The sequence below is a fragment of the Eurypyga helias genome, unplaced genomic scaffold (genome assembly GCF_000690775.1).
Source record: "Eurypyga helias isolate BGI_N326 unplaced genomic scaffold, ASM69077v1 scaffold2072, whole genome shotgun sequence".
NCBI lineage: Eukaryota > Metazoa > Chordata > Aves > Eurypygiformes > Eurypygidae > Eurypyga > Eurypyga helias.
In genome coordinates, this window is record NW_010237614.1 from 42,464 (window position 1) to 63,075 (window position 20,612).

Genomic DNA, 20,612 nt, shown 5'->3' on the forward strand with positions numbered 1-20,612 from the left:
TGTGAGTATTAAAGATGAGTATTGGGAATGCTTACATGCAAAATTAGGGGCTTAAATATTTTGTATACCTGTTGGCCAAAACAGATGTGTCACTGTAAACAAAACAATTTCATGTACTTCATGTAAGCCTGAACTCTTGCTCAACTGTTCCTTGGTTGAGCAGATGGTATGCAAGGTTTTGGCTGTCTGCTACTACAGTGTAGCAGTGGAGCAGCATTACTCTAATAATTGAGAAACATTATAATAATTGCTTGGGGTGAGAGGTCAGAGGCAAGAAAAGCTCTAGAAGAAGCCTTATTGCAATGGCCTTTTTTCCTTCTCTTGATGTAACTGTAATAGAGCTACATAATTTTCTGACTTGTGTGAAAATAAAATGAAGTGCTGCTAGTACATTTGGCATACATAATTTTGTAGAGTTTGATATATAAAAGATCTGTAGTTGCTCTTTTATAAAGCAGAGTTATTTATGATGCTGTAAGTAAAATTAAAACCCTTAATTCTATCTGGTTTGTAGTGGAAAATTTTCATTGTATTACATTTAATGAATTTTTTTCAGTACCTGAGAGATGATTGCAGGTGAGGTCCCTTATGACCTTTTCTGTCTTAGGTGATTGCTATAGAAAACTTGAGAGATGGTTCTGATGTTGGAGATTAGATCCAAAATTATTTCAGCGAGAGAGATATCAGGCTGTCTTTGTATAGAGTCGTGTGTAAGTGTGGTCAAGAGGAGAAGTTAAGTGCTAGAAACATTAATATACCTTGATATCAAGATTTGAAGATCTGGATTGTTTATGCTGTAGCCTTTGGTAGTGCACAAATCTAGCAGATACTTTTCCTCCCTTTTATCTTTCTCTTTTTTTTTTTTTTGGGGTGGGGAAAGTGATTCTTATCAAGAGGAAGTGCTGATGATAACTGGAATATCCAGGTCACTGTCAGTTCAAGTATTTCTCATTATTTTAAGTGCCATTCTCTAGTTACTGATAGTTAAAAATATATTGCTTGTATCTTTCTAACAGGAACTGAAAGCTTGTTGGTTTTTAAAAGGTAACATTGAATAAATAGATGCTTTATGTATTTACTTTATTTACTTTTGAAAAGGGCTTCCGCACATTCATATCACTAAGACATTGTTTTTTTCCAAGAAGGAAATACCTTCAGATACAGCGATGACACTTTATTTTGTGGAAGAGAGATCTGAAACACACAAAGTGTTGACTTTATGGCCTTGCAGTTGGTTTTAAAAGATGTGTTGTTTTTCCCAACAGAGTGATGAAATCTTCTATATGCATTTGGCTGAAAGAATTCTTTAATGTCTTTACAGGAGCTGTATTCTGTCACAAAGACAGGTGGGAATTGCAAGTGGGACTTGAGAAATTTAAATTTCTGAAAGAGATATAAATAAATTCTCGTGGGAACAATATACTCTCACAGATAGGGGCTGGCTGAAAGACTTGGCGTCAGCACTGGGCTGCAGGTGCACTGGTGACAAGGCAAATACAAACTTTGCCCAGCTTGCCCCAGGCTGTTAGTGAGAACCTGTGAGATCGTTGTGGGTGCCCCTCTGGCTGCCTTTTCCAGAGCTCAGAAGAATCAGAGAAGAAAGATTATTATTTTTTGGTTAAGATATCTCTTTTAACTCCCTCTGTGTCATAGCTAAATAAGCTGTGCTTTGATTCTTCTCTCACAGCTTTCCTTCAGTTCTGTAGTAGCCATGAAAATGTATGTTTTTTTGTTGTTCTAACGCATTCTAATGTTTACTTTGAAAATTAGAATAGGTCTGCTTAGCTCCTAGCACATCTGGAAGCTATCTGAACATGAAAGGTGCTGTGAATGAGACCATTTACTGGATAGTTTGTTTCTGACCCCTAAGGCGTTACTCTTGTATGATTGGGAATTTATTCTCTTTGTTATGGTTGTATTTTGTCTTAGTAAAAATTAAGAGTGTTTTCAGGAGAAGAAAATACCTTAACCACTCTTTTTCTGTTCAGCAAATTCATTAAAAACCAGCAGCTCTCCGGGTTTGCTGAATACCTGGTAGAAGTGAAGAGGCAAGAGAGAACGGGGCTCTTGGTTTTGTTCTTTACAGTGGATGTGTTCGAAATGATGGCGTACTCTTGGAGTTTCTTTGATAATGCTGGTTTTACCTTTTGGTGTTTGAATAAAATGGCATGTGGAGGATGCCTTTGTGAGAGATACCACCTGTGTCGGGTTGTTGGAAGTCCTGTAGTGGATGAGAGAAGGGGAGGGCTGTAGGTTTGTATTTCCACCATCCTGTCACTTGCTGCTCTTGACTTGCACCTATGGATGTAATCACGGAAACAAATTGTTCCTGCTGCCCAGTGCCAGCTGTGGCGTGCTGGGAGTGCAGGGCTTCCATTACCAGTTGGGCAGCCTCTCTTGTGACAAATGGAGAGACAAGATCAAGAAAAGCAAAAGCTGAAGGGCTAAGAATGACAGATGAGAGAATTGGTGAAAAATGAAGCAAAAAGAGGTATGGCATCTGGAAACAGAAAATGAAAGTTTTGGGAGCCCTGATGTTTAATAAGAGGTTACCAAAAACTCAGCATAACTTCTGAGAAGGTATGCCTGGAGGTTGTTTTCATCCTTTGTGTGGTGCAGGAAAGGTGAGCCTAATCACAAGGAATGTGAGGATGTGCTAGGGATGGGTAGGGAACAGAGCTCTGCAGTGGTGTAAGTGGAGAGTCAGCCGACCTGGTTGGACTGCCTGACCCCACGTGTGTGTGTTTGTTTCTGTATAAATATACGGTATCTGTCTAGCTGTTTTGACACGTATTTTATCAGCTCTAGCTCTCTGGGTTTTTTTGTTTTGTTTTTTTTTTTTTTTTTTAAATAGTGTAAAATATTGGTTAATAATTCCTTTTTGGTAGTTATATGAAAGCCAAAAATCATGGGGGGGGGAAAGTGGGGGAGGAATGAAGTTTGATTTATACGTTTTGCAAAGTTCACGTGACCCAGAAACAATGCAGGCAAGTTGCTGTCGAGAGCAAAGTTAAATTTGCAGCTAACACCACACAACTTCAATTGCACGGGGAGCGCACCAGAACTCATTTAAAACATTTACAGAGAGGAGGTGTAAATTTGGGTGGCGGCGACTCGTTCAAGTGCGCTTGGAGGTCTGTGAGTGCTCCCGATTAGCTCCGAGAGGCTGTGAATAGTTAATTATTCAGCACGGAGTTCTGAAGTTCAAAACTCTAAGCACTTTCAGCAACGGATGGGTCATGTGAAGTCTCATTACACAGTCGGCTTTTGCAATGCTGCTCTGGACCTTGTTTGCTCTTCATTGTGAGTGACTTTAAACTTCGTTTTCCCAAGAAAGATGTGTGTTTCTAATTGCTGTATGATAGATCTTCCGTTTTAATTCTGTAGAACAGTTGTAGAAGTTACTTTGTTTGGTTATGTTTAAAGTAAACAACTTTAGTACAGTTCCAGAACCTAAATTGCAAGTATATTTTGGAACCTTTGTGTATTATGTTTTAAATGTATTTAAACATTGGGAATGTGGCTCCATTCAAGCTTTTTAAAAGAATGTTTAGAAGAAATTCTCATGAGGGAATGCATCTCCACAGTGTGTGTTTTTTTTAGTGTGGGTTTTTTTTTTCCCCTAATGGTGAAATTCTTAATAAGTTTTCTTTGTCAAATATCGATGAATTGTGGAATGTTACTTGAATAAAAAGGGTTGCATATGGACTCAGTGTTGGTGGATATGAGAGTCACACCCTCATAATTTAATATATTGAGATGTAGGGACTTTTCGGTTTATATAATTTTTTTTTAGTGAAATAATTGAAACTTATTTAGTGATCACTTTCTGCATTCGAGTACACTGGCTCGTCACAAAGATGGGAAAGGATAGCAAGAAAACTAAAATAGGAAATCAGCATAGGTGAGGGGAAAAAGTGTGCTGTGACAAATGTCAAGAAATACAACACAGTAGCATTGGTTATACTGCTGTTTTATTACTAGAGCTGCTAGGATTTGTTTGATTTTGATAATCAAAAGAAAAATTTTGAGAGGAAAAATATGATTATTGCTTTGCCTGTCTATCCTATATTAAACATATTGTCCGTGCAGTTGGGCTTCGTACTGCGTAGTACAGTATTCCTGTTTATACTAATCCGGTAAATCTGTTTTGAGAATGCACAAATAGGGTACTTTGCGTAACCTGAGGGAGGGGAAAAAAGTAATTCGTTCTGTTTTAAAAATTCACATTAAAAAGCTTTTTTTTGTTTCAGGCATGATTTTTATTGGATGCTTTTTTTTTTTTTTCCCATATATGATGGGTGCCTTAGCCTGTTGTACCTTCTGTCACCACTGATTGTAGGTTTAAAATGGTCTCATCCTTTCCATGCACATATCCCTTACACAGAATGACAAGAATTAAGTCTGGTTCATTCCTGTTCTGAAACTTGTTAGTTTGCCAGTATGGAATCATATATATAAATATATACTTGACTCTTAATTTTTATCCTTTTTTGTCAGAAGAAAATCTAAAGCACCGCCCCCTCCATCTGAAACAAAAGCCACTGCTGTTTCTCCATTTGATGACACAGAATCAGCCAACCTCATCATGGAACAGAAAGAGAATGTAATCGATAAAGACATTGAGCTATCAGTGGTCCTGCCAGGAGATGTGCTCAAGTACACTACGGTTAACGGGAGGTAAGTTACACAGAATGACATTTTTGTTCCATTTTCTTGCTCTAGTTTACTTCAACCTTCATCCAGGTTTTAATCACTCAGTAAAATACATGAGTTGTGTAAGCTTAACATCTTTGGATAGGTGTGGAAACACAAGCATTATACGTTTACCTGCGTTCTGTGAAGACTGGTTTTGAGAATCAGAAATTCCGTATGGCACCTATCAGGGTGTATAGCTGTAGCGTTGTTCGTTCTAGTCACTGCAAATCTCTAGAAAAACACTGAAAGAGTCACTGTTTTTTTCCCCAAAAAGTTTTCCTTGTTACACTTAAAGATGAGTTCCTGCATCCTGTCTGGATACCAAGTCATGCGTTCAGCACTACTACCTGTATAACACAAGCAGTCCTAAAAAAAGGTGTCATCACTTCAGACAAAATCTGTAATGCTTCGAAGAAATAGTTTCTAGCTACAGCTTTGGAAAACTTTCTTTTTTTTTTTTTTAAATGAAATATATTTTGCTTAAACTGATTTTAATTTGAAATACATGTTTCAGTCTGCTATTGGTAGTACAGATTGTGTGTGCAACTCTGAAGTCACCTTTAGTTCAGAAAGGTCTGGACATTGACTGGCAAGTTGAAATAATAAATTCTGGGACTTAAAATGTTATATTAATTATAGCATGTCCACTAAGGAGGCTCCTATGCAAGGCCTTGTCAGGATCAGAGCAATTAGGATGTCAGGTTGTTGCTTTCCTAACCTGAAATAACCCATTTGTATATTGTACTTGTGTTAGTGTTTTTCCAGTCTCTTTGCTACTGGAAGCCAGCAGACAGATTAATTTATTTCTTTATTTGAACCAGGTAATATAAATGTGCAGTTACACCTACTTCACTTCTTAATGAGAAAGACTTCTGTGGTGTGAGTCTGCACGCTTTGTCATTTGCTAGAGTCCAGGAGGTCGTTGCTTAGACATCAAATTCCAGCTTGTTCACCAGGGTTGCAATGGATGAACTGTTGTGGATTTCCACTCTGCTCACCACTCCCAGCCTCCATATGATTTTCAGGATAACTTAAATCTAAGGTTATATTTATTTCTCAGAAGAAATTTTCTGGAGTAACTGGTGACTACCGTGAAGCCTTATGGTGTTCTTGCTAGCATGTTTACTACAGGAATACTGCTGTCTGTAAATATGGTGCCTTCCTCTGTTTTTACAATTTCTTAAAGGTGAGACTCCATCTTGGGCACTTCTCTGTCTTCTTTTCACTCCCTTTGTCCGTACTTGCACATGGAAAAAGTACCGTGTGCCTTGTATCTTGTTTTGCTCGGGACAAAGTGCCAGAAAGGAATGTTGCCTGTATCTTCGCTCGGTCAAATTACATTGTGTGTAATGACTCGATGTTCAAGACAAGGCTTACAGGCTTATTGGGAAGTGTACATGTTTCCCAATCAGTTTTATTATTTCATCCTTACTGTTTTGGTTTTTTTTGGTTTGTTTTTTTTTTTTTTCAGTCAATATACTGTATGTGATGGATCTCATAAGTGGCTGTTTTGTAAGAACCTGTAGTAGCACTGCAAGGCTCACTCAGAATGAAGGGAGATGGACGCTGTGAAACATACTTCAAACTGTCTTTTCTTCTAGCTTGCTCTGTCTTCATATTCTTATTTTATGGACAAATAGGCAAATTTCCTCTCGAAATGACCTAAACATATAAATTGCTGATTTGTCTCTTTCCTGTTCATAATCGGAGATGAGCAGCTTCCAAGCTCTTGAGGAGAGGGCACCTTTTAAAATCTCCTACGAGAAAAAGCAGCACTGTGAGTTGGTACAGCCATGTGCTCAAATGCCATAGGCCACTAGAAGAAAGATCTCTACTGTTCTCAGATGAAGTAGGATTGGTTTGCTCCCTTCTTTGGCATAGTAGGTAGCAAGGGCTATGTGGAACTAAGCAAGAGGTTATTTAGAGCAGTTAAAAAAAAAAAACCCACACAAAAAACCAACCAACCAAACAAAAAAACCCCCACAAAAAACCCCAACACCCAAAACCCACAAAACCAACCAACCAAACAAAACACCAAAAAACAAACAACCAGCCCCCCAAAACATGGTAAGAGCAAGGACTGCTGGGAGGTAAAGGTGCACTATTCAGAGGAAGGAATGAGTAAAGCTTTGGGTTTTTTTTTTAATCAGGGTCTTTTTTCAGGGTGAAGTTTCTGAATCTTCTCCATTGGTTCTAATTACAGCACAGGACTGAAGAATTTTCTGCAGCCAAAGAAGAAGAAAAAAAAGAAACCCCAACCCACCCCACCTTGAAGAACTATTTTATTTAGCAGTCTGATTATTTTAAGCTCATTTTCTGTTTTCCCACAAGGAAGAAATACAGACTTTGAGAAATTTTTCTTGAAATTGAGTAACTAGTTTCAGTTGTATGGATCAGTAAATTAACATAGAGATTTCCAGGGCCAATATGCTGGTGACATGTATTTTATTTGGAAATGGAATGTTACACAGTTTTGCAGGGTAGAATGTTTACAGCTTCAGTTTCAGATGCCTTTCAGAGACCTTAGCTTTGCAGAATTTGTTTTCTGAGAGTCCTTTGTGAGTTTCCATTTGATCCCTTCTGGAGTGTTTTCGGTCATTAGGGTATTAATAAACTGTTGATTTACTCTATATAGCTAGCTCATGAATAACAAGCTTTGTGATATTGCCCTACTTTTCAAAACCTATTGTATTTACATTTGTTAGTAAAAAATTCTGGGGAGTTTGGTGTTTTTTTGTTGTTCTCCATGAAAACAAACGTCTTTTTCTCTTTAGAGAATAGGATTTGTAAAGTGTTTGCAAGAAAGGCCATGAAGTCATAGCCTTGAGTAATCAGACATCTATAGAAAGTCAAACTTTTTTTTTTCCCCTCTGTTCCATCCCTATGTAGAAATACTTTTGGTGGTTGCTGACAGAGTGGGTTGTTTGGTGGTTTTTTTTTTGGTTCACTCTCATCATGGGGAGACCTTGTTCCTGAAGTTAGTCTGTGTAAGAATCTCAACTTTTTCTGTTTTTATTTAAAGCAGCAAAGTTCTAGTCCTTGTTTTTGGAGAGGAGTGTAGAGTTGCATTTTTCCTTTAGACTCTTGATCCAGTATTTGAAGTGACACCTTTCACTGTTGGTTACAAAAATAACGTGGTTCTAGGTGAAGGTTACTGTTTAATTATCAGTCATGTGATTTAACAGGAGGCTGCTATTAGACACTTTGCATTGTTATTTAATCAGATAGAAATAACCAGAGGAAAACAGATGAGGGATGAAGGGGTGCAGGAACACATAAATAAATTTATGATCAGAGATTCTGAGAAAGCTAAGTAAGGTACTAATGTTAAAGAAGATGCAAATAAAGATTTTAATGAAATTAGATGAAGGAGGACAAGCAGGTGATGTACTCTAAGGCTGCTAATGGCCACTTCTTGGAGTTTGACTAAGTATTATTTACGGAAGCTGTTACATTTCCTGTGATATTTGTATTCCTCTATTTGCAGTCCTTGAAGGCTTTAGCAAAAATAGTTTTACAGGTTTTGGAGGATGTGATTACAAAAAAAAGATTGGTTTTTGTATCACTGTAGGAACTCTGAAGGAGTTGTTGAAGGTGTCTTGGTCTCCAGTGGAGGGGATGACTTGAAGTCTAGCATCCTTGAGTCAAGCAGGTCATTTCTAGAAGTACGATTGGAAAGCAAATTTGCGCTGAATTGATTGTTTTCATGTATTAATTTGCATGTACCTCTCTGTTGTTTGTGAGCAGCTATGTTTCTCACCATTCTGTCACTTCTTGTGACTCTGGCTAACGTGAGGGCTTGCTCCCGTCACTGGTGCATTTCCATAGGGTGGCTTTCTGTGCTCTGCTTGTGAATTCTCCTCCTGGTCATCTTCAGTGTTCTTGCGATTCTCCAATAGCTGCAGGCCGGAGGAAGGGCAGCTCTTAAAGCTAGTCAGTGTACAAAAATGCACCAGAAAGAGTAATGGGTAACTTATTGGATAGGCTGATAACCAGCAATGTCACTACGGAAGTAGTGTCTGCTGTCTCCTCTGGCTCCCTCCTCCCCTGCCCTGCCACCACGGAGATGGGGGAATGACATGATTTGCATTTGCAACTCTTCTTCTGAGGGTGAGATGGATGTACTTGTTCTATTATGGGTTACAAGTAGAAGAAATAGAGTAGTTCCTTCTTCTTTCTTCTAATCAGAGCAGGTTGTGATACATGCAAGAGAAGAATTGCAGTAAACTCTCTGGTATGTAAAAAGGGAGGAGTAGTTATTTTTCTGCAGTGCTCAGTGCATTTCCTGTGGTACTTCTCAGGCTGAAATATATCACCTAGATGAAGGCACGGAAGTATATTACATTCTTCTGTGTCTCTTCAGACCATCTGATAGCTGCTTTTTGACATCTTGGAGCATCATTTTTATATGTATTTTGGTTTTATTGTTTCTCCTGCCTATGTCTCCTGAGGCAAATATTCTCTGCCACTTAAGCAGTCAGGAACTTCCTTCAGGAGGGAGTTATGCAATAACTGTATCTGTCAGCTTTCCAGCTGTTTCTGTCTTCTGGAAGTGCAGCATGTGCACTGGAGAGTCCAGCCCTGCTTCTAGAAATCAGAAGACAGTTTGCTTAAGGAACACTTCTGTAAGACCAAGTGAAAGCATAGAGTTAATTAAAGGTGGGGAGCGGGGGGAATGACAGCATTCACAGTAATTTCTAACATCGAGTCATTCTTAATTCTTTTTTCAAAACCATATTATAGGAAAGGTCAGTTTTATCTTCCTACTTAATAAATGTAATCACAGTCTTCATATTATCTAGAATTCTGTGTAGTTTGGCACTTTGCAGAAGCTATCTATTTTCACATTTGGCTTTCTTGCCAGAATACTTGCATCTGTTATGAGATTACATCTAGCATTTAAGATTTCTGATAAAGCCATAACAGTCAAACCCTACTTTAATTTTCTCCAAGACAATTCAGTGTTCTTTTCAACACAGCATTTGGTTGCTTCATGGACTTGTGTACTACTGTCATAATATCTTTGAGACTGGGCAGGTGATAATTTTGCTGTTTGTAGCTGTAACTGAGAGATGCAGAGGGTGTCAAAATGAAATGGTCCTTACAGGTGATTACCCAACTCTTAAACCTTATTCAGTTGCTGTAACATGAGAAGTTAGGATACTCTCTTTACCTTTGGTCTGTTAAACTTCTATGACACTTCTGTTTAAAGTATAGCTTTAATCAATCTATTCCAGTAGCAACGGGGAATGTTCAGCCTGTCTTAATACGCTGTTCTGCATGTTCTTCATTGAGCACTGAGAGTATAAGAACATACAGCTAGTAACTACATATGAAAAATTTGGTTTGCCATAATTCACTGTGAAACAGACGTTGAATCATACAGAGCTTCTCAAGAAATGGCATTCAAGTACTATATTGTCATTTAGCTTCTTTCCCTCTGTGTGTATTAAACAACTGGCTCTCATTCTGGGATCAATAATGCAAGACCTCCTTAAAAGGTAACTTCCTTAGACTTCATTTGGAAACTGTTCTTAATGAATAGCCCAGAGTTTATCACCACTGCTACAGTTTGCATTAAGTGTTGAATGAGGTGGCTAATCCACATCTCCCTGCTGACCTCAGGAAGAGCATCACTTCACACAAGCAAAAATTTCCCCTTTGCTCAAGCACTTGGCAAACTATTGTGCAAGCTGGTTTAATTTTCTTTTTAGTGGGTTGGTTTGGGTTTTTTTGGGTATGGTGGTTTTTCTTTATGTTGAACTTATTTCAAGTTGGTGCCTTGGCAGTAATTATTTAGTCATGGGAGGGCAAGGGTGACTTGGGTTCAATGTTGAGCAGCATTTTTTGTTATAGCCTGCTTAATTGTCATCTGTTGTGACAGTTCCATTTGTTTTACAGGAAGCCCATGATGGACTTGCTGATCTTTCTCTGTGCACAGTATCATTTAAATCCATCAAGTTATACTATAGAGTTGGTATCAGCAGAAAATAGCCAGATAAAATTCAAACCTAACACACCAGTGGGAATGCTTGAAGTGGAAAAGGTGATTGTAAAGCCAAAACAAATGGATAAGAAGAAACCTGCTCCGGTTATACCAGAGGTGAGAATTAAAATTAAAGTGTATTGAGAAATTAGAATTACTATTGCATGCAACAAGTTGAGCTGGTAGCTCAACCTGTTTCAGGTCTTCCTGTTGTGCCTTGTCCTCTGACCATGCACCCCTGTGAAATGCTTGGGCCCACGTTCTTGATAACCTTCTCTTAGGCCAAATGTATCTCAGTTTGTTGCAGCAAATATCCTTGCCAAAAGAGGAAAATTGTACCATCTGTCATGCTGTGATATATATGCCCTTCTGGTTGTATGTTCATTTTCCTTTAATACATACTGTACTACTTTGGTATTACTTGGCTTTTTTTACATGCCTATAAGAAAGCAGGAGCTTTTAGAAGTACTAAAGCAATTTCTGGGTGTTGCCTAAATCTTTCCTTCCACCTTTGTCCTTCTGATGTATAGAATACTGTTTTTTAATTTGCCTGAAGCACTGACACAGAGCCAGCAGAGCTCTTTTACTGTTGTCCTGTGTGTGCACACACGTGCTCGTGGCTCGTTGGCTGCCTTCTCCAGCTCCCTGGTGTAACCTAGTAGGGCATCTCGCAGCAGGAACGGACCCTGCTGACCAGGCGAATGACGGACACTAAAGGAGGAGCAGACTCTTTGTGTCCTCTTCTTGAACAGAAGGGAATCGCAAAATAGTTCTTAGTTTCTCATGTAGTGCTACTGAATCTGTAACAGTGGTGAAGTTGGCCCTAAGGGAAATTCCCGTGATTACTATGAGGCTGTTATAAAAATACCATTTGTTTGAGAAGTGTGCTGGTATTTATTGGAATTTTCTTCTCTTTAGCAAACAGTAAGAGTAGTGATAAACTACAAGAAGACACAGAAGACGGTAGTAAGAGTGAGTCCGCATTCACCCCTTCAAGAACTCGTACCAATTATCTGTAGTAAATGTGAGTTTGATCCTTCTCACACTCTGTTGTTGAAGAACTATCAGTCTCAAGAACCCCTTGATGTAACGAAATCTCTTAATGACCTTGGACTAAGAGAATTATATGCCATGGATATTAGTCGAGGTAAGATAACTTTTGTAAACTACAGTTACAGAAAAGATCATTACTTAGTACTTCTCTAATGTATGGATTTTGTTGGGTTTTTTTTTACTTAGGAAGAAATTAATTTCTAGCAATTCAGTATGTATTTCATTAGTCTTCCACAAAATTGAATCTGGGACAAGTTTACCTGTACTTATGTTTGAGAAGTGCATTATAAATGTTTTATTTTCTAATAAAGCATTAGATACCAGCAAAGGTGGCTTAAATACAAATCATCTCTTAAGGCAACCCCTTCCTTTCCTCCCCGCAAAAGACCAAACCCACCGTCTTTCCCTTAGCTCATGGAAAAGGCATAGAATCATGATCAGCTGCAAAGGACAGAAACATTAGAGAAATTTAGTTATAGTTTAAAAATATTTTAGGTTTTCAGTGTTAGAATTTTTTGATGATGTTTATGTATATTTCTGAGTGGTGTTTGCTAATTTTATAGATTGTGAAGGAATAATAATTCACTTCTTAATTATGCTCCAGCAGAGGCACTATGAACTAACTTTGTTGTATTTCTACAGACATTCCTATGCCTGGTTTTAACTTGAGCTATAGGCCGGTCTCTGTCGTGAAGGGCTTATTGCCTCATGATTAAAAATTGTATGTGGTGTGATTGGTTCTGTTTCAGACACTTCTCATAGGAAATTTTACCTCAATACAGAATGCAGTAATATTGGCTCACTTTTGGTTTTGACCACTGTTCTATTTGCTTGTTTTTCTTTCTTCTCTAAAACTTGGGGGGATTGGTTGGTTTTTTTGTTTATGTCTTTTCCCCTGCTTCTACCTAAGTACGGTAACACTGTTTGGTGGTTACAGTTTCAAGAGTTCTCTCAACAACTTCCCAAAGGCCAGTTATCTTGAACATCAGGAGAATGACATATTTGGAAAACACGTCCTTTTCCCATGCAGAAAACAAAAATTAAATCTTTCTCTTCTTCACTGGAAAATAACATGTTTTTACTTGCCTGAACATGTCACTTGGACTACGTGTGCCCATAGTGCATCGTCTTGTTTGTTGTCTGGCTACTGCTTTCATCTGCAAACTGGCAGAGCTGCTTTTTGCACAGTATGAGGTGTACTGCATTTGAATCAACAGCCAAAAATCCCTGGGAGAGAATACAGGGGCTTAAACACTTTCTGCAAGGCAGTGTCCCACTACGAAATCTAGATATACTTCAGTTCTCTTGACACAAAGTAGTTCAGCATGTCAATTTTGCAACTTCAAAGCTCTGAGTTTTCAGCTGTCTTTATGGAAATAAATGGTGAGGTGTACCTTTACTTAATAGCGTTTGAATTCAAATCTTATTCATATTGTATTTTAATTATACATTCCTTTTGTTTTCCAAGTTTGGACTGCCTGACAATCCATAACTTAAACTTATCCATATAATAGTTTTTCTCTTCCTTTAAAAAGATAGTTGGACCCTCTCTCCTTATTTAGAAGATTCCAGTCTGTGTTGCATGTCTTTAGGCTCAAGTTATCATACAGCATATAGCTTTAGGTAGTAAAGTTACACATCCTTTTACTTCAGGAAAGTGCCCTGTTACTTTTTCCTAATGATGAAGATTCAGCTTGGCTTTCTGTGTTTGTAACTTACAACTGCACCCTTGACTCAGACTCACGTTTTCTGTCTTTCTTTTTGTCTTTCTGTAGCCACATCACCAGTTGATTTAAATTTACCGTCTTTGCAAGGTACGATTTACTGAAATAGGCAGTGAAACTGTAGCACTTAAGTGACATTATCATCTGCCTCTATTATAATGTCTGCTTAACTGTGACATGAGTAATTATCTCTGTCCTATCATACATATGTATTTAAAAAGATAATACAGATGTGGATATACCCAGTTATACATAACATTTTTGTACGGTTTTACCGTAGATTGATTGCTTAAATTTACAGTCATGTTTATATTGGTACTTGTACCAAGAGCCTATAGTGGCCTTGCTGATTTTGGCTGCTTATTGCATTTGCATTCAGTAGCATTTCTTGAATAAGGTCAAATCTAGTAAAAATTTGAGAGATGACCTTTAGATTTACAAATCATCTTCATGAATAAGATGAGGTAAGGAAGCTAAACTCTGCAAGATGCCAGAAAGGACTTGACTGTCTGTACTGCGACTGCCACGCCGTTATGTGTGCAGCACCTGCCAGGGGTGTCTGATCTTTCTTCATGTCCCACCATGTGCAGGCTTGTGCCTGACTTGTCGCACTTCACACTTTGCCATGAGTTTGAACTGTTGGGAATTGAGAGATGGAGAGGCTGATGCTCTTCTTCCCTTTTACAGCATTTGTGATATGAACCGTAACATATTAAAAGTGGGGTGGGCTGGATTAAGTGCTGGGGGTATTAATAGCATCTGAAACTCCTGTATTCCAAGTTCTGAGAAAGACAGGAAAAACATGGATGGTAGGAAATCTCTTAATTTTGCAGCATTTAGGAAACAAAAAGAAAAGGTGATTTATGCTGTTTTATATATCCTTCCAGGAGGCTTATGACAGACAGTGAAATAGTAAGAATGCAGGAGAAATAATCTGTGCAGTAAATAACATCTAGAACAATTGTTTTCTGTCTTAGACTCCTACCAATCTGAAAACTTGGATGTTTTGAAGGAGAAAGACAACAAAGGATTTTTCAGCTTTTTCCAACGAAGCAAGAAGAAAAGAGAACAAGTAAGATCTTACTTTGTATAAGCAAAGCTTCTAGAAACATATTCATACTCAGCAATCATTACTGTCGATTGTTTTCCAGGTAGTATAAGTAACTTGGCTTTTTTTTCTTCCCCCTGCTCCCCAAGGCTGCCAGTGCACCAGCAACTCCACTGATGAGCAAGCCAAGGCCAACGTTTATCACGAGATCCAACACTGTTAGCAAGCAGTATGATTCAAACACTCTGCCATCTGAAATGCCGAAGAAACGGAGAGCTCCCTTACCGCCTATGCCATGTTCTCAGAGTGCTCCCCAGGAACTTGCACAAGCCCAGGTCAGACCAGCATCTGATATTGTGAAATCTAACAGCCTTGATAGGAATGAACAGGTTAGTTACACTTGCCTCACTTCTCTTAAACCAAGAAGTTAGACATAGTAATACTGGTAACCCTGGTAGTATCTGCTGAGGCTTAAAATAAATGGGAAATGAAAGTGTAATACTTGCTTTTAGAACTTTTAGTTTGAAAATAACTACAGAAATTTAGACATGTATTCCTTTTAAGGTTTATGTCTTGTATCTAAAGTAGCCACTGTGTTTTGAAAATGCAAACCCAACTTCTTAAATAAGTTGTTATTGTGAGCTCCTTTAGTTTCTTTTCGATGAATAGTTTACATATTGAAATGTGAGAACATTGTCTCACTGTATCATATCTAGTAATTGATGTTTGATGTTTCCAGTAATTTTTCATGCTCTAGTCACATGTGATAGTTTGTTCTTCACATTACATTACTAGGAAAAGGTGGAAATCTTGGGAAGTAGTCTTAACATTCTTGTTCTTCCAGTAAGTTAAAATAAGGTTTTATTTTAATCAAATAGAGATGTATTTAATTAAAGCTGAGAGATGTGGGCTATACATCTAAGTAACCTATATACCCCATGCAGTGCAGAAAGTATGCTAGCAGAATTTGGGAGAATTGATGCATTAAGTATTAACCTGGTATTGCACATTTTGTCAGTTGTGAATTCCAATTAAAGATCAAGATTAAATTGTCATAAACTTTTTTATTTCATACTTTGCTCTGAATGCAGTATCTAAAGGTGGTCTTTAATAAATGAGGTTAGTGGCATGCTAGAAAAATAAAATGCAGCACTAAATGAAATACAAGTCTGAGATATTAATTTTGTGTTACTTGGAGACAAGACATTTCAAACTGTGACTATATACAGAGATTTACTCTTTCATTGATGCCCAGAACCACAAGAGAGCACTGTTTAACAGAAGTTCTGAATTTGATGTTGCGTCCTACTGAAAAGCTTTATCATTTGAAGAAGACAAAGGTTTCTTTCTATATTTTAATAAAAGGAGCTTTTCTGGGGGGAAAAAAAAAATGTGGGTTTTTTTTACCTCATCATGTTTGTCTTTTAATTGAATTCAAATTTTTTAAAAAATAATTTATTAATGTCAACATGCTTTCAGTGATGAATATCCTATTATGTCTAACAGTAATGTATGACTGCTGGGCTAGGATCTGTCACTCAACAAAATTACTTAGATTTATTACCTTGTACTGACATTTCTTATTCATCTAAAGTGATTTGACTGAAGTTGAATAGCTCATGAACAAAGGACAGAAGTCCAGATTAAATTATTTTTATATGTATTTTCTATTTTGTGCATATTTTCTATTTTGTGCTACCTTATGTGGCTTGCTTAGAACTTAAAAACCTTTGACGTGTTTTTTTAAAATGACTTCTGTTTCAGTCTGATTTGATTGCACGGTGATTTATCAGGTAATACTGAGCTGGGGACTTGAAAGTGAGCAAATACTTAGTTTTGAATGATGGATAGAACTTCTCAACTGTAGAAGTATAGCTTGCTTTCACTTACACAATCCTAACTTCTAAAGAAATTCAGATCTCCAATCTACCCCTTATAAAAGGAGGAGGAGAAGATGGGCAAATGGGGGAAGGGTGGGAAGCAACTAAACCATAAAGTATTAATGAAAAGATTTATTAGCCACTCTCATGGAACAGCTTAGTTAAGATTCCTGGGAGGGGTGAGTTCTGTGCTTAAGAAGTTAAGACTTGGTGGTCAGCCCTTCAAAGGAGGAGTTGGGCAATGATGCAGAGAGCACTATGAACACCAGGCAGGTGTTGAATAGAAGCAGTGGTACCTGGGAGCAGACGCTGCTCAGGACGGCTGGTTTGCTCTTGATAAAGTTTGCATGAAGATCATTTGATACGATTCTGATGGGATTCAGAGTTGGTGGTGAACACTGCATGCACCCACTTTCAGTGTACTAAATACGTAACCTTATCTCCTTACTGTGTTCTGTACCAAGAAGAAAAATCATAGGACAGAAGAGTAGAATTGGGTGCTTGTACAGAATAACACCATCTGAGTGTTTTCAGATACATTCTGTATGTTCTTTTCTTTCTGATAGGTCAGAGGTATATGACTTTCTCTGTAGTACTTTGGCTAAGTTTAAGTAATTTAGGAAGCTTAAGTCATGTGATAGAAACTGAGTGCATTAATCACTCAATTGCACCCTAAGAGCAAATACAATTTTTTTTTCCTTGTTACTCCTTGAACATACATTTGTCTGCATATTGCTAGCAATGTGCTTTGGTACACCAGTTCCCTGTGTGTCCTCTGTTAAACCTAGTTATCTATGGGGCAAAAGAGGTAGGTAGTGGTGGTATGAAGATGTGTATATAGTGACCCTTGGTGTGAGGTATGGTTTCCAGCATGCTGAAATGCTCCGTGACCACTACATTCTTACTCAAGTGGGTGTGTTTTTTTGCTTTCCATCCCAGCTGCAAAATTACTGTGGCTTAATTGCCTTTCCTTTGCTTTTTGAAATTATAAGGGCCAGGCAGCATGTCTGTCACTGCTTACAGAGGCTGGAGCTCGGGGAGCCTAGCCTCTACAAGTGTCTGCCTGGTGTGGGATTTGGTGCCGAATTTGTCTGTGTACATTTGAGGCTAAAAAGCTTCATATCCATCTTTGCTTGTTCAGGATGAAGAAGGGTGTACAGTGTAACAAGTGGAACTCCTACATAATGTGGACGTTATGACAGAGTTCACTAGTGTTTCTGCACAAGCACGGTTAATTACTTTTATGATTCTAATACGATTTTTATTTAAGTGTAACTGATAAAGCGCTGGTTATCATTGGCAGTTGGTATGACATGAACACCCAGATGTATATTCCAAAACTTTGTCAGATATGTCTTAATAACATTTTTTTTCCATCTGTTTAAAGTACTATTTTCACATTACAGCCTTTGTTAGGATTTGAAAGCTCTTAATATTCATATGTTGAATAATTCCTGAGAAAATCTGTTCAACACTTGAACCTTAACTGGAACATTTAGTACTTTCTCAAAATCTCTTTGCAAATCATTTGTTTCTTTGGATGCAAAGGGCAGTAGAAAGGCTTATAAAAATCTTCTAGTAGCATTTGTGCTCTTACGCTGAGAACACTATTTTCCCCCTACACACATACTCTTTCTGTGCAGGAGGGAACTCTGGTGACATCTGTTTAGCTGAGCGAGTATGCGCAGAGCTCTGTGCCAGCCGAGTCAGCTGAGGGAGCCTGTGCGAAGCAGATGAGGGTACAGACCTTTGAACAGAGAAGCAGTGTCTGTGCAGAACGGAGGGGCTACAGCCCGCAGAGCGGCTACCAAAGAGGAGGAAAACAGAACTGTCCAACAGCAAGGAGGAAAATGATTTAACAATAAATAAAGCCTCATTTTGGGAAATAAAATTATATGTAACATCCCCTCCTACATAAATTCAGATGCTGATTTTTTTTTTTTTTTTTAAGAACTATATGGGAATTGTAAATAAGAAACTGTAACAGGGTAAAGTGATTTTTGTGGTTTGATGTTTTAATCTAGAAACTGACTTGTTTAAAAACTATTCAAGCATGAAAATATTGTAATTAGGAGTGGAGTGCTGTGTCCATACCCTCTGCTGTTCTTAAAAGAAATCTCACTTTGTGCTTTGGTTTTACTCCTTAATACCCTGAATCCTGCTTTGCTGTAGAAGGTTTGAGTTGCTTGCTTTGGCATTAAAGTGATTGGTGGGAGAATTGTGTGAACATTTTGGACAGTGTTGCTTCTTAAAGTGCAGTAAAAGTATCTAAGGGATCTGTTATACATGACATGTTTTGCCCCACCTTGAAGACTGAGTATACCCAGGGTAGCTCAGAGGATGGTTTTTTCCATCCCAGTTCATTCATTCAGGAATTCTATTAAGATTTAAGAGGAGCTGCCAAACGCTGCCTCACAGACATCTTGTGCCAAAATCTCTTCTCTCATGAGTAACTGTCTTTATAGTTTTGATTATGTACAACCAAATACTCTAGCTTTTGGTCTTTAATATCCTCCTTACTGTAGGATATATATTTGTTCAGTGGTAGTTTTCTAAATGATCATCATCTCATTCCATGGATATTGACACAGTGAACAATTCTGCTGTCAGTGTTGTTTCACTGACGATCCTTTCAAAAACAAAAATCAGTAGGTGTATTTATGCTGCCTCTGTTCCTTAATATTCTGCTTTGTGAAGTGGGCTGGTTAACTGAAGCACAGAGAAGTCCTCCGAAGAAGACCCCACATCCAGTTGCTGTGTGGATCCTTCTAGCCAGAAATCAGTGTCACTACTGGATTTTATTATGCTGTCAGGTAGACAAGTGATAGGGATCAGAATTACCGCAGAAATAGGCAGCTGTGTCTAATGCTAAAATACACCTCCTTATTGCTGGGATCCTGAACATTATTCCAATAGATGTGGAAATACAAGGTTTCCTCGGCATAAGGCGAATTGCAGTTAAGAGCATCAGGCAGATTTCAGCCACCATCTTTTTGAGACACAGAACGTATTTTAAAAACAACTTAAAATGAAATTGGACTGCTATATCTTAAAATATGAAGCCCTCAGTAGGTAGCCTTTGTCTATTTTTTAAATGATCTTGATTATTTGTGGATGAATATTTTTCTGTTGTACTTTACAATATAAGTTTTGAAAGCTGGCGTTCAAAAAATTTCAATTAATGTTTCTCTACTTGAAATACTTGAACAAAATCCTAGTAATTATATATACAGCCCAATTAGGACAGCTGTTGAAGAAATGGAGAAGGAGATGTTGTGTCATGTCCCTGCAGTGGAGTGTAGTGGAAGCTTCTTTCCACAATGATTTTTAGCTGCTTTTAGAAAAGAATTATATGGCATTTGTAGAATAGCCTTCGGGCATAAAAGTATTAAAACTCCCTTTTATACTATATGTTAACAACTGGTTGTGTGGCTCTTTTTTTTTTTTTTTTAAACTGCTGTATCTTGTACCTCTGTTAATATATTCAATTACTCAGAATTTTTTTCTTTTAAAACTAATCCTTGGATGAATTTAGATGAGAAACATAATACATTTGGTAACAGGTATATAGTCTCTCTTTCCCAAATATATATTATAAACACTTTTGGAGAATAATTACTGGAGCAACTTTGCTGTTTTTCTTTGGTTCCACATAATCATCTTCCTCTGTCTCCCTTCTTAGGCCCCTCCGGGATTAGTACGGAAAGGTTCTCTGCCGCTCAGTGACACTGCTTCTGTGAACTCCTCTCTGCGGAGGATGAAGCGCAAAGCACCCTCACCACCCTCTAGAGCACCAGAAGATCGAAGTGAAAGCAGTAATGAGACTGGTCATCTTTTTATGCTGTTTAATTGGGAGGCGATAGAAAGTATGGCAATTTGGCTGAACATTAAAGAAATGCCACCTTAGGAGATAAGAACCTCAAGTAAAATATGAGTGCCAAATGTCTTCAGATTGTGAGGGGCAGTAATAGCTGCTGTATGAGACTGGCTCATGTAGTGTGAGAAAGTAGGCAGGTTTTTGGGCTCACAGATCAGAAAAAAGCAGAAAATTCCAAATTAATTATAGTTAGGTTAACCATAGTAATTGTGGTTGTGTTAATCAGATGGACAGCTTGGGATGGGGAGGAAAGATCAGCTTTTATAGGAAATAGACTGAGAAGAATTTTAGAGGAAGCTTTGTGTTGTTTTTATGTAATTTTTCTGTTTGAACAAAAATTCATTTC

The 20,612-nt window shown here is 37.9% G+C and overlaps 1 protein-coding gene across 1 annotated transcript in view; it reads left to right on the forward strand.

Annotated features, from left to right (window-relative positions):
* The first annotated feature begins 3,248 nt into the window (after positions 1-3,248).
* Positions 3,249-20,612, forward strand: part of COBLL1 (cordon-bleu WH2 repeat protein-like 1) — a 32,858-nt gene continuing 15,494 nt past the window's right edge. Inside the window, exons 1-8 of the mRNA XM_010147499.1 lie at positions 3,249-3,303; positions 4,501-4,680; positions 10,600-10,801; positions 11,603-11,831; positions 13,513-13,551; positions 14,439-14,533; positions 14,659-14,898; positions 20,072-20,216. Of these exons, the coding sequence (XP_010145801.1) occupies positions 4,589-4,680; positions 10,600-10,801; positions 11,603-11,831; positions 13,513-13,551; positions 14,439-14,533; positions 14,659-14,898; positions 20,072-20,216 (1,042 nt within the window). The 5' untranslated portion in view covers positions 3,249-3,303; positions 4,501-4,588. The remainder of the gene's footprint in view (positions 3,304-4,500; positions 4,681-10,599; positions 10,802-11,602; positions 11,832-13,512; positions 13,552-14,438; positions 14,534-14,658; positions 14,899-20,071; positions 20,217-20,612) is intronic.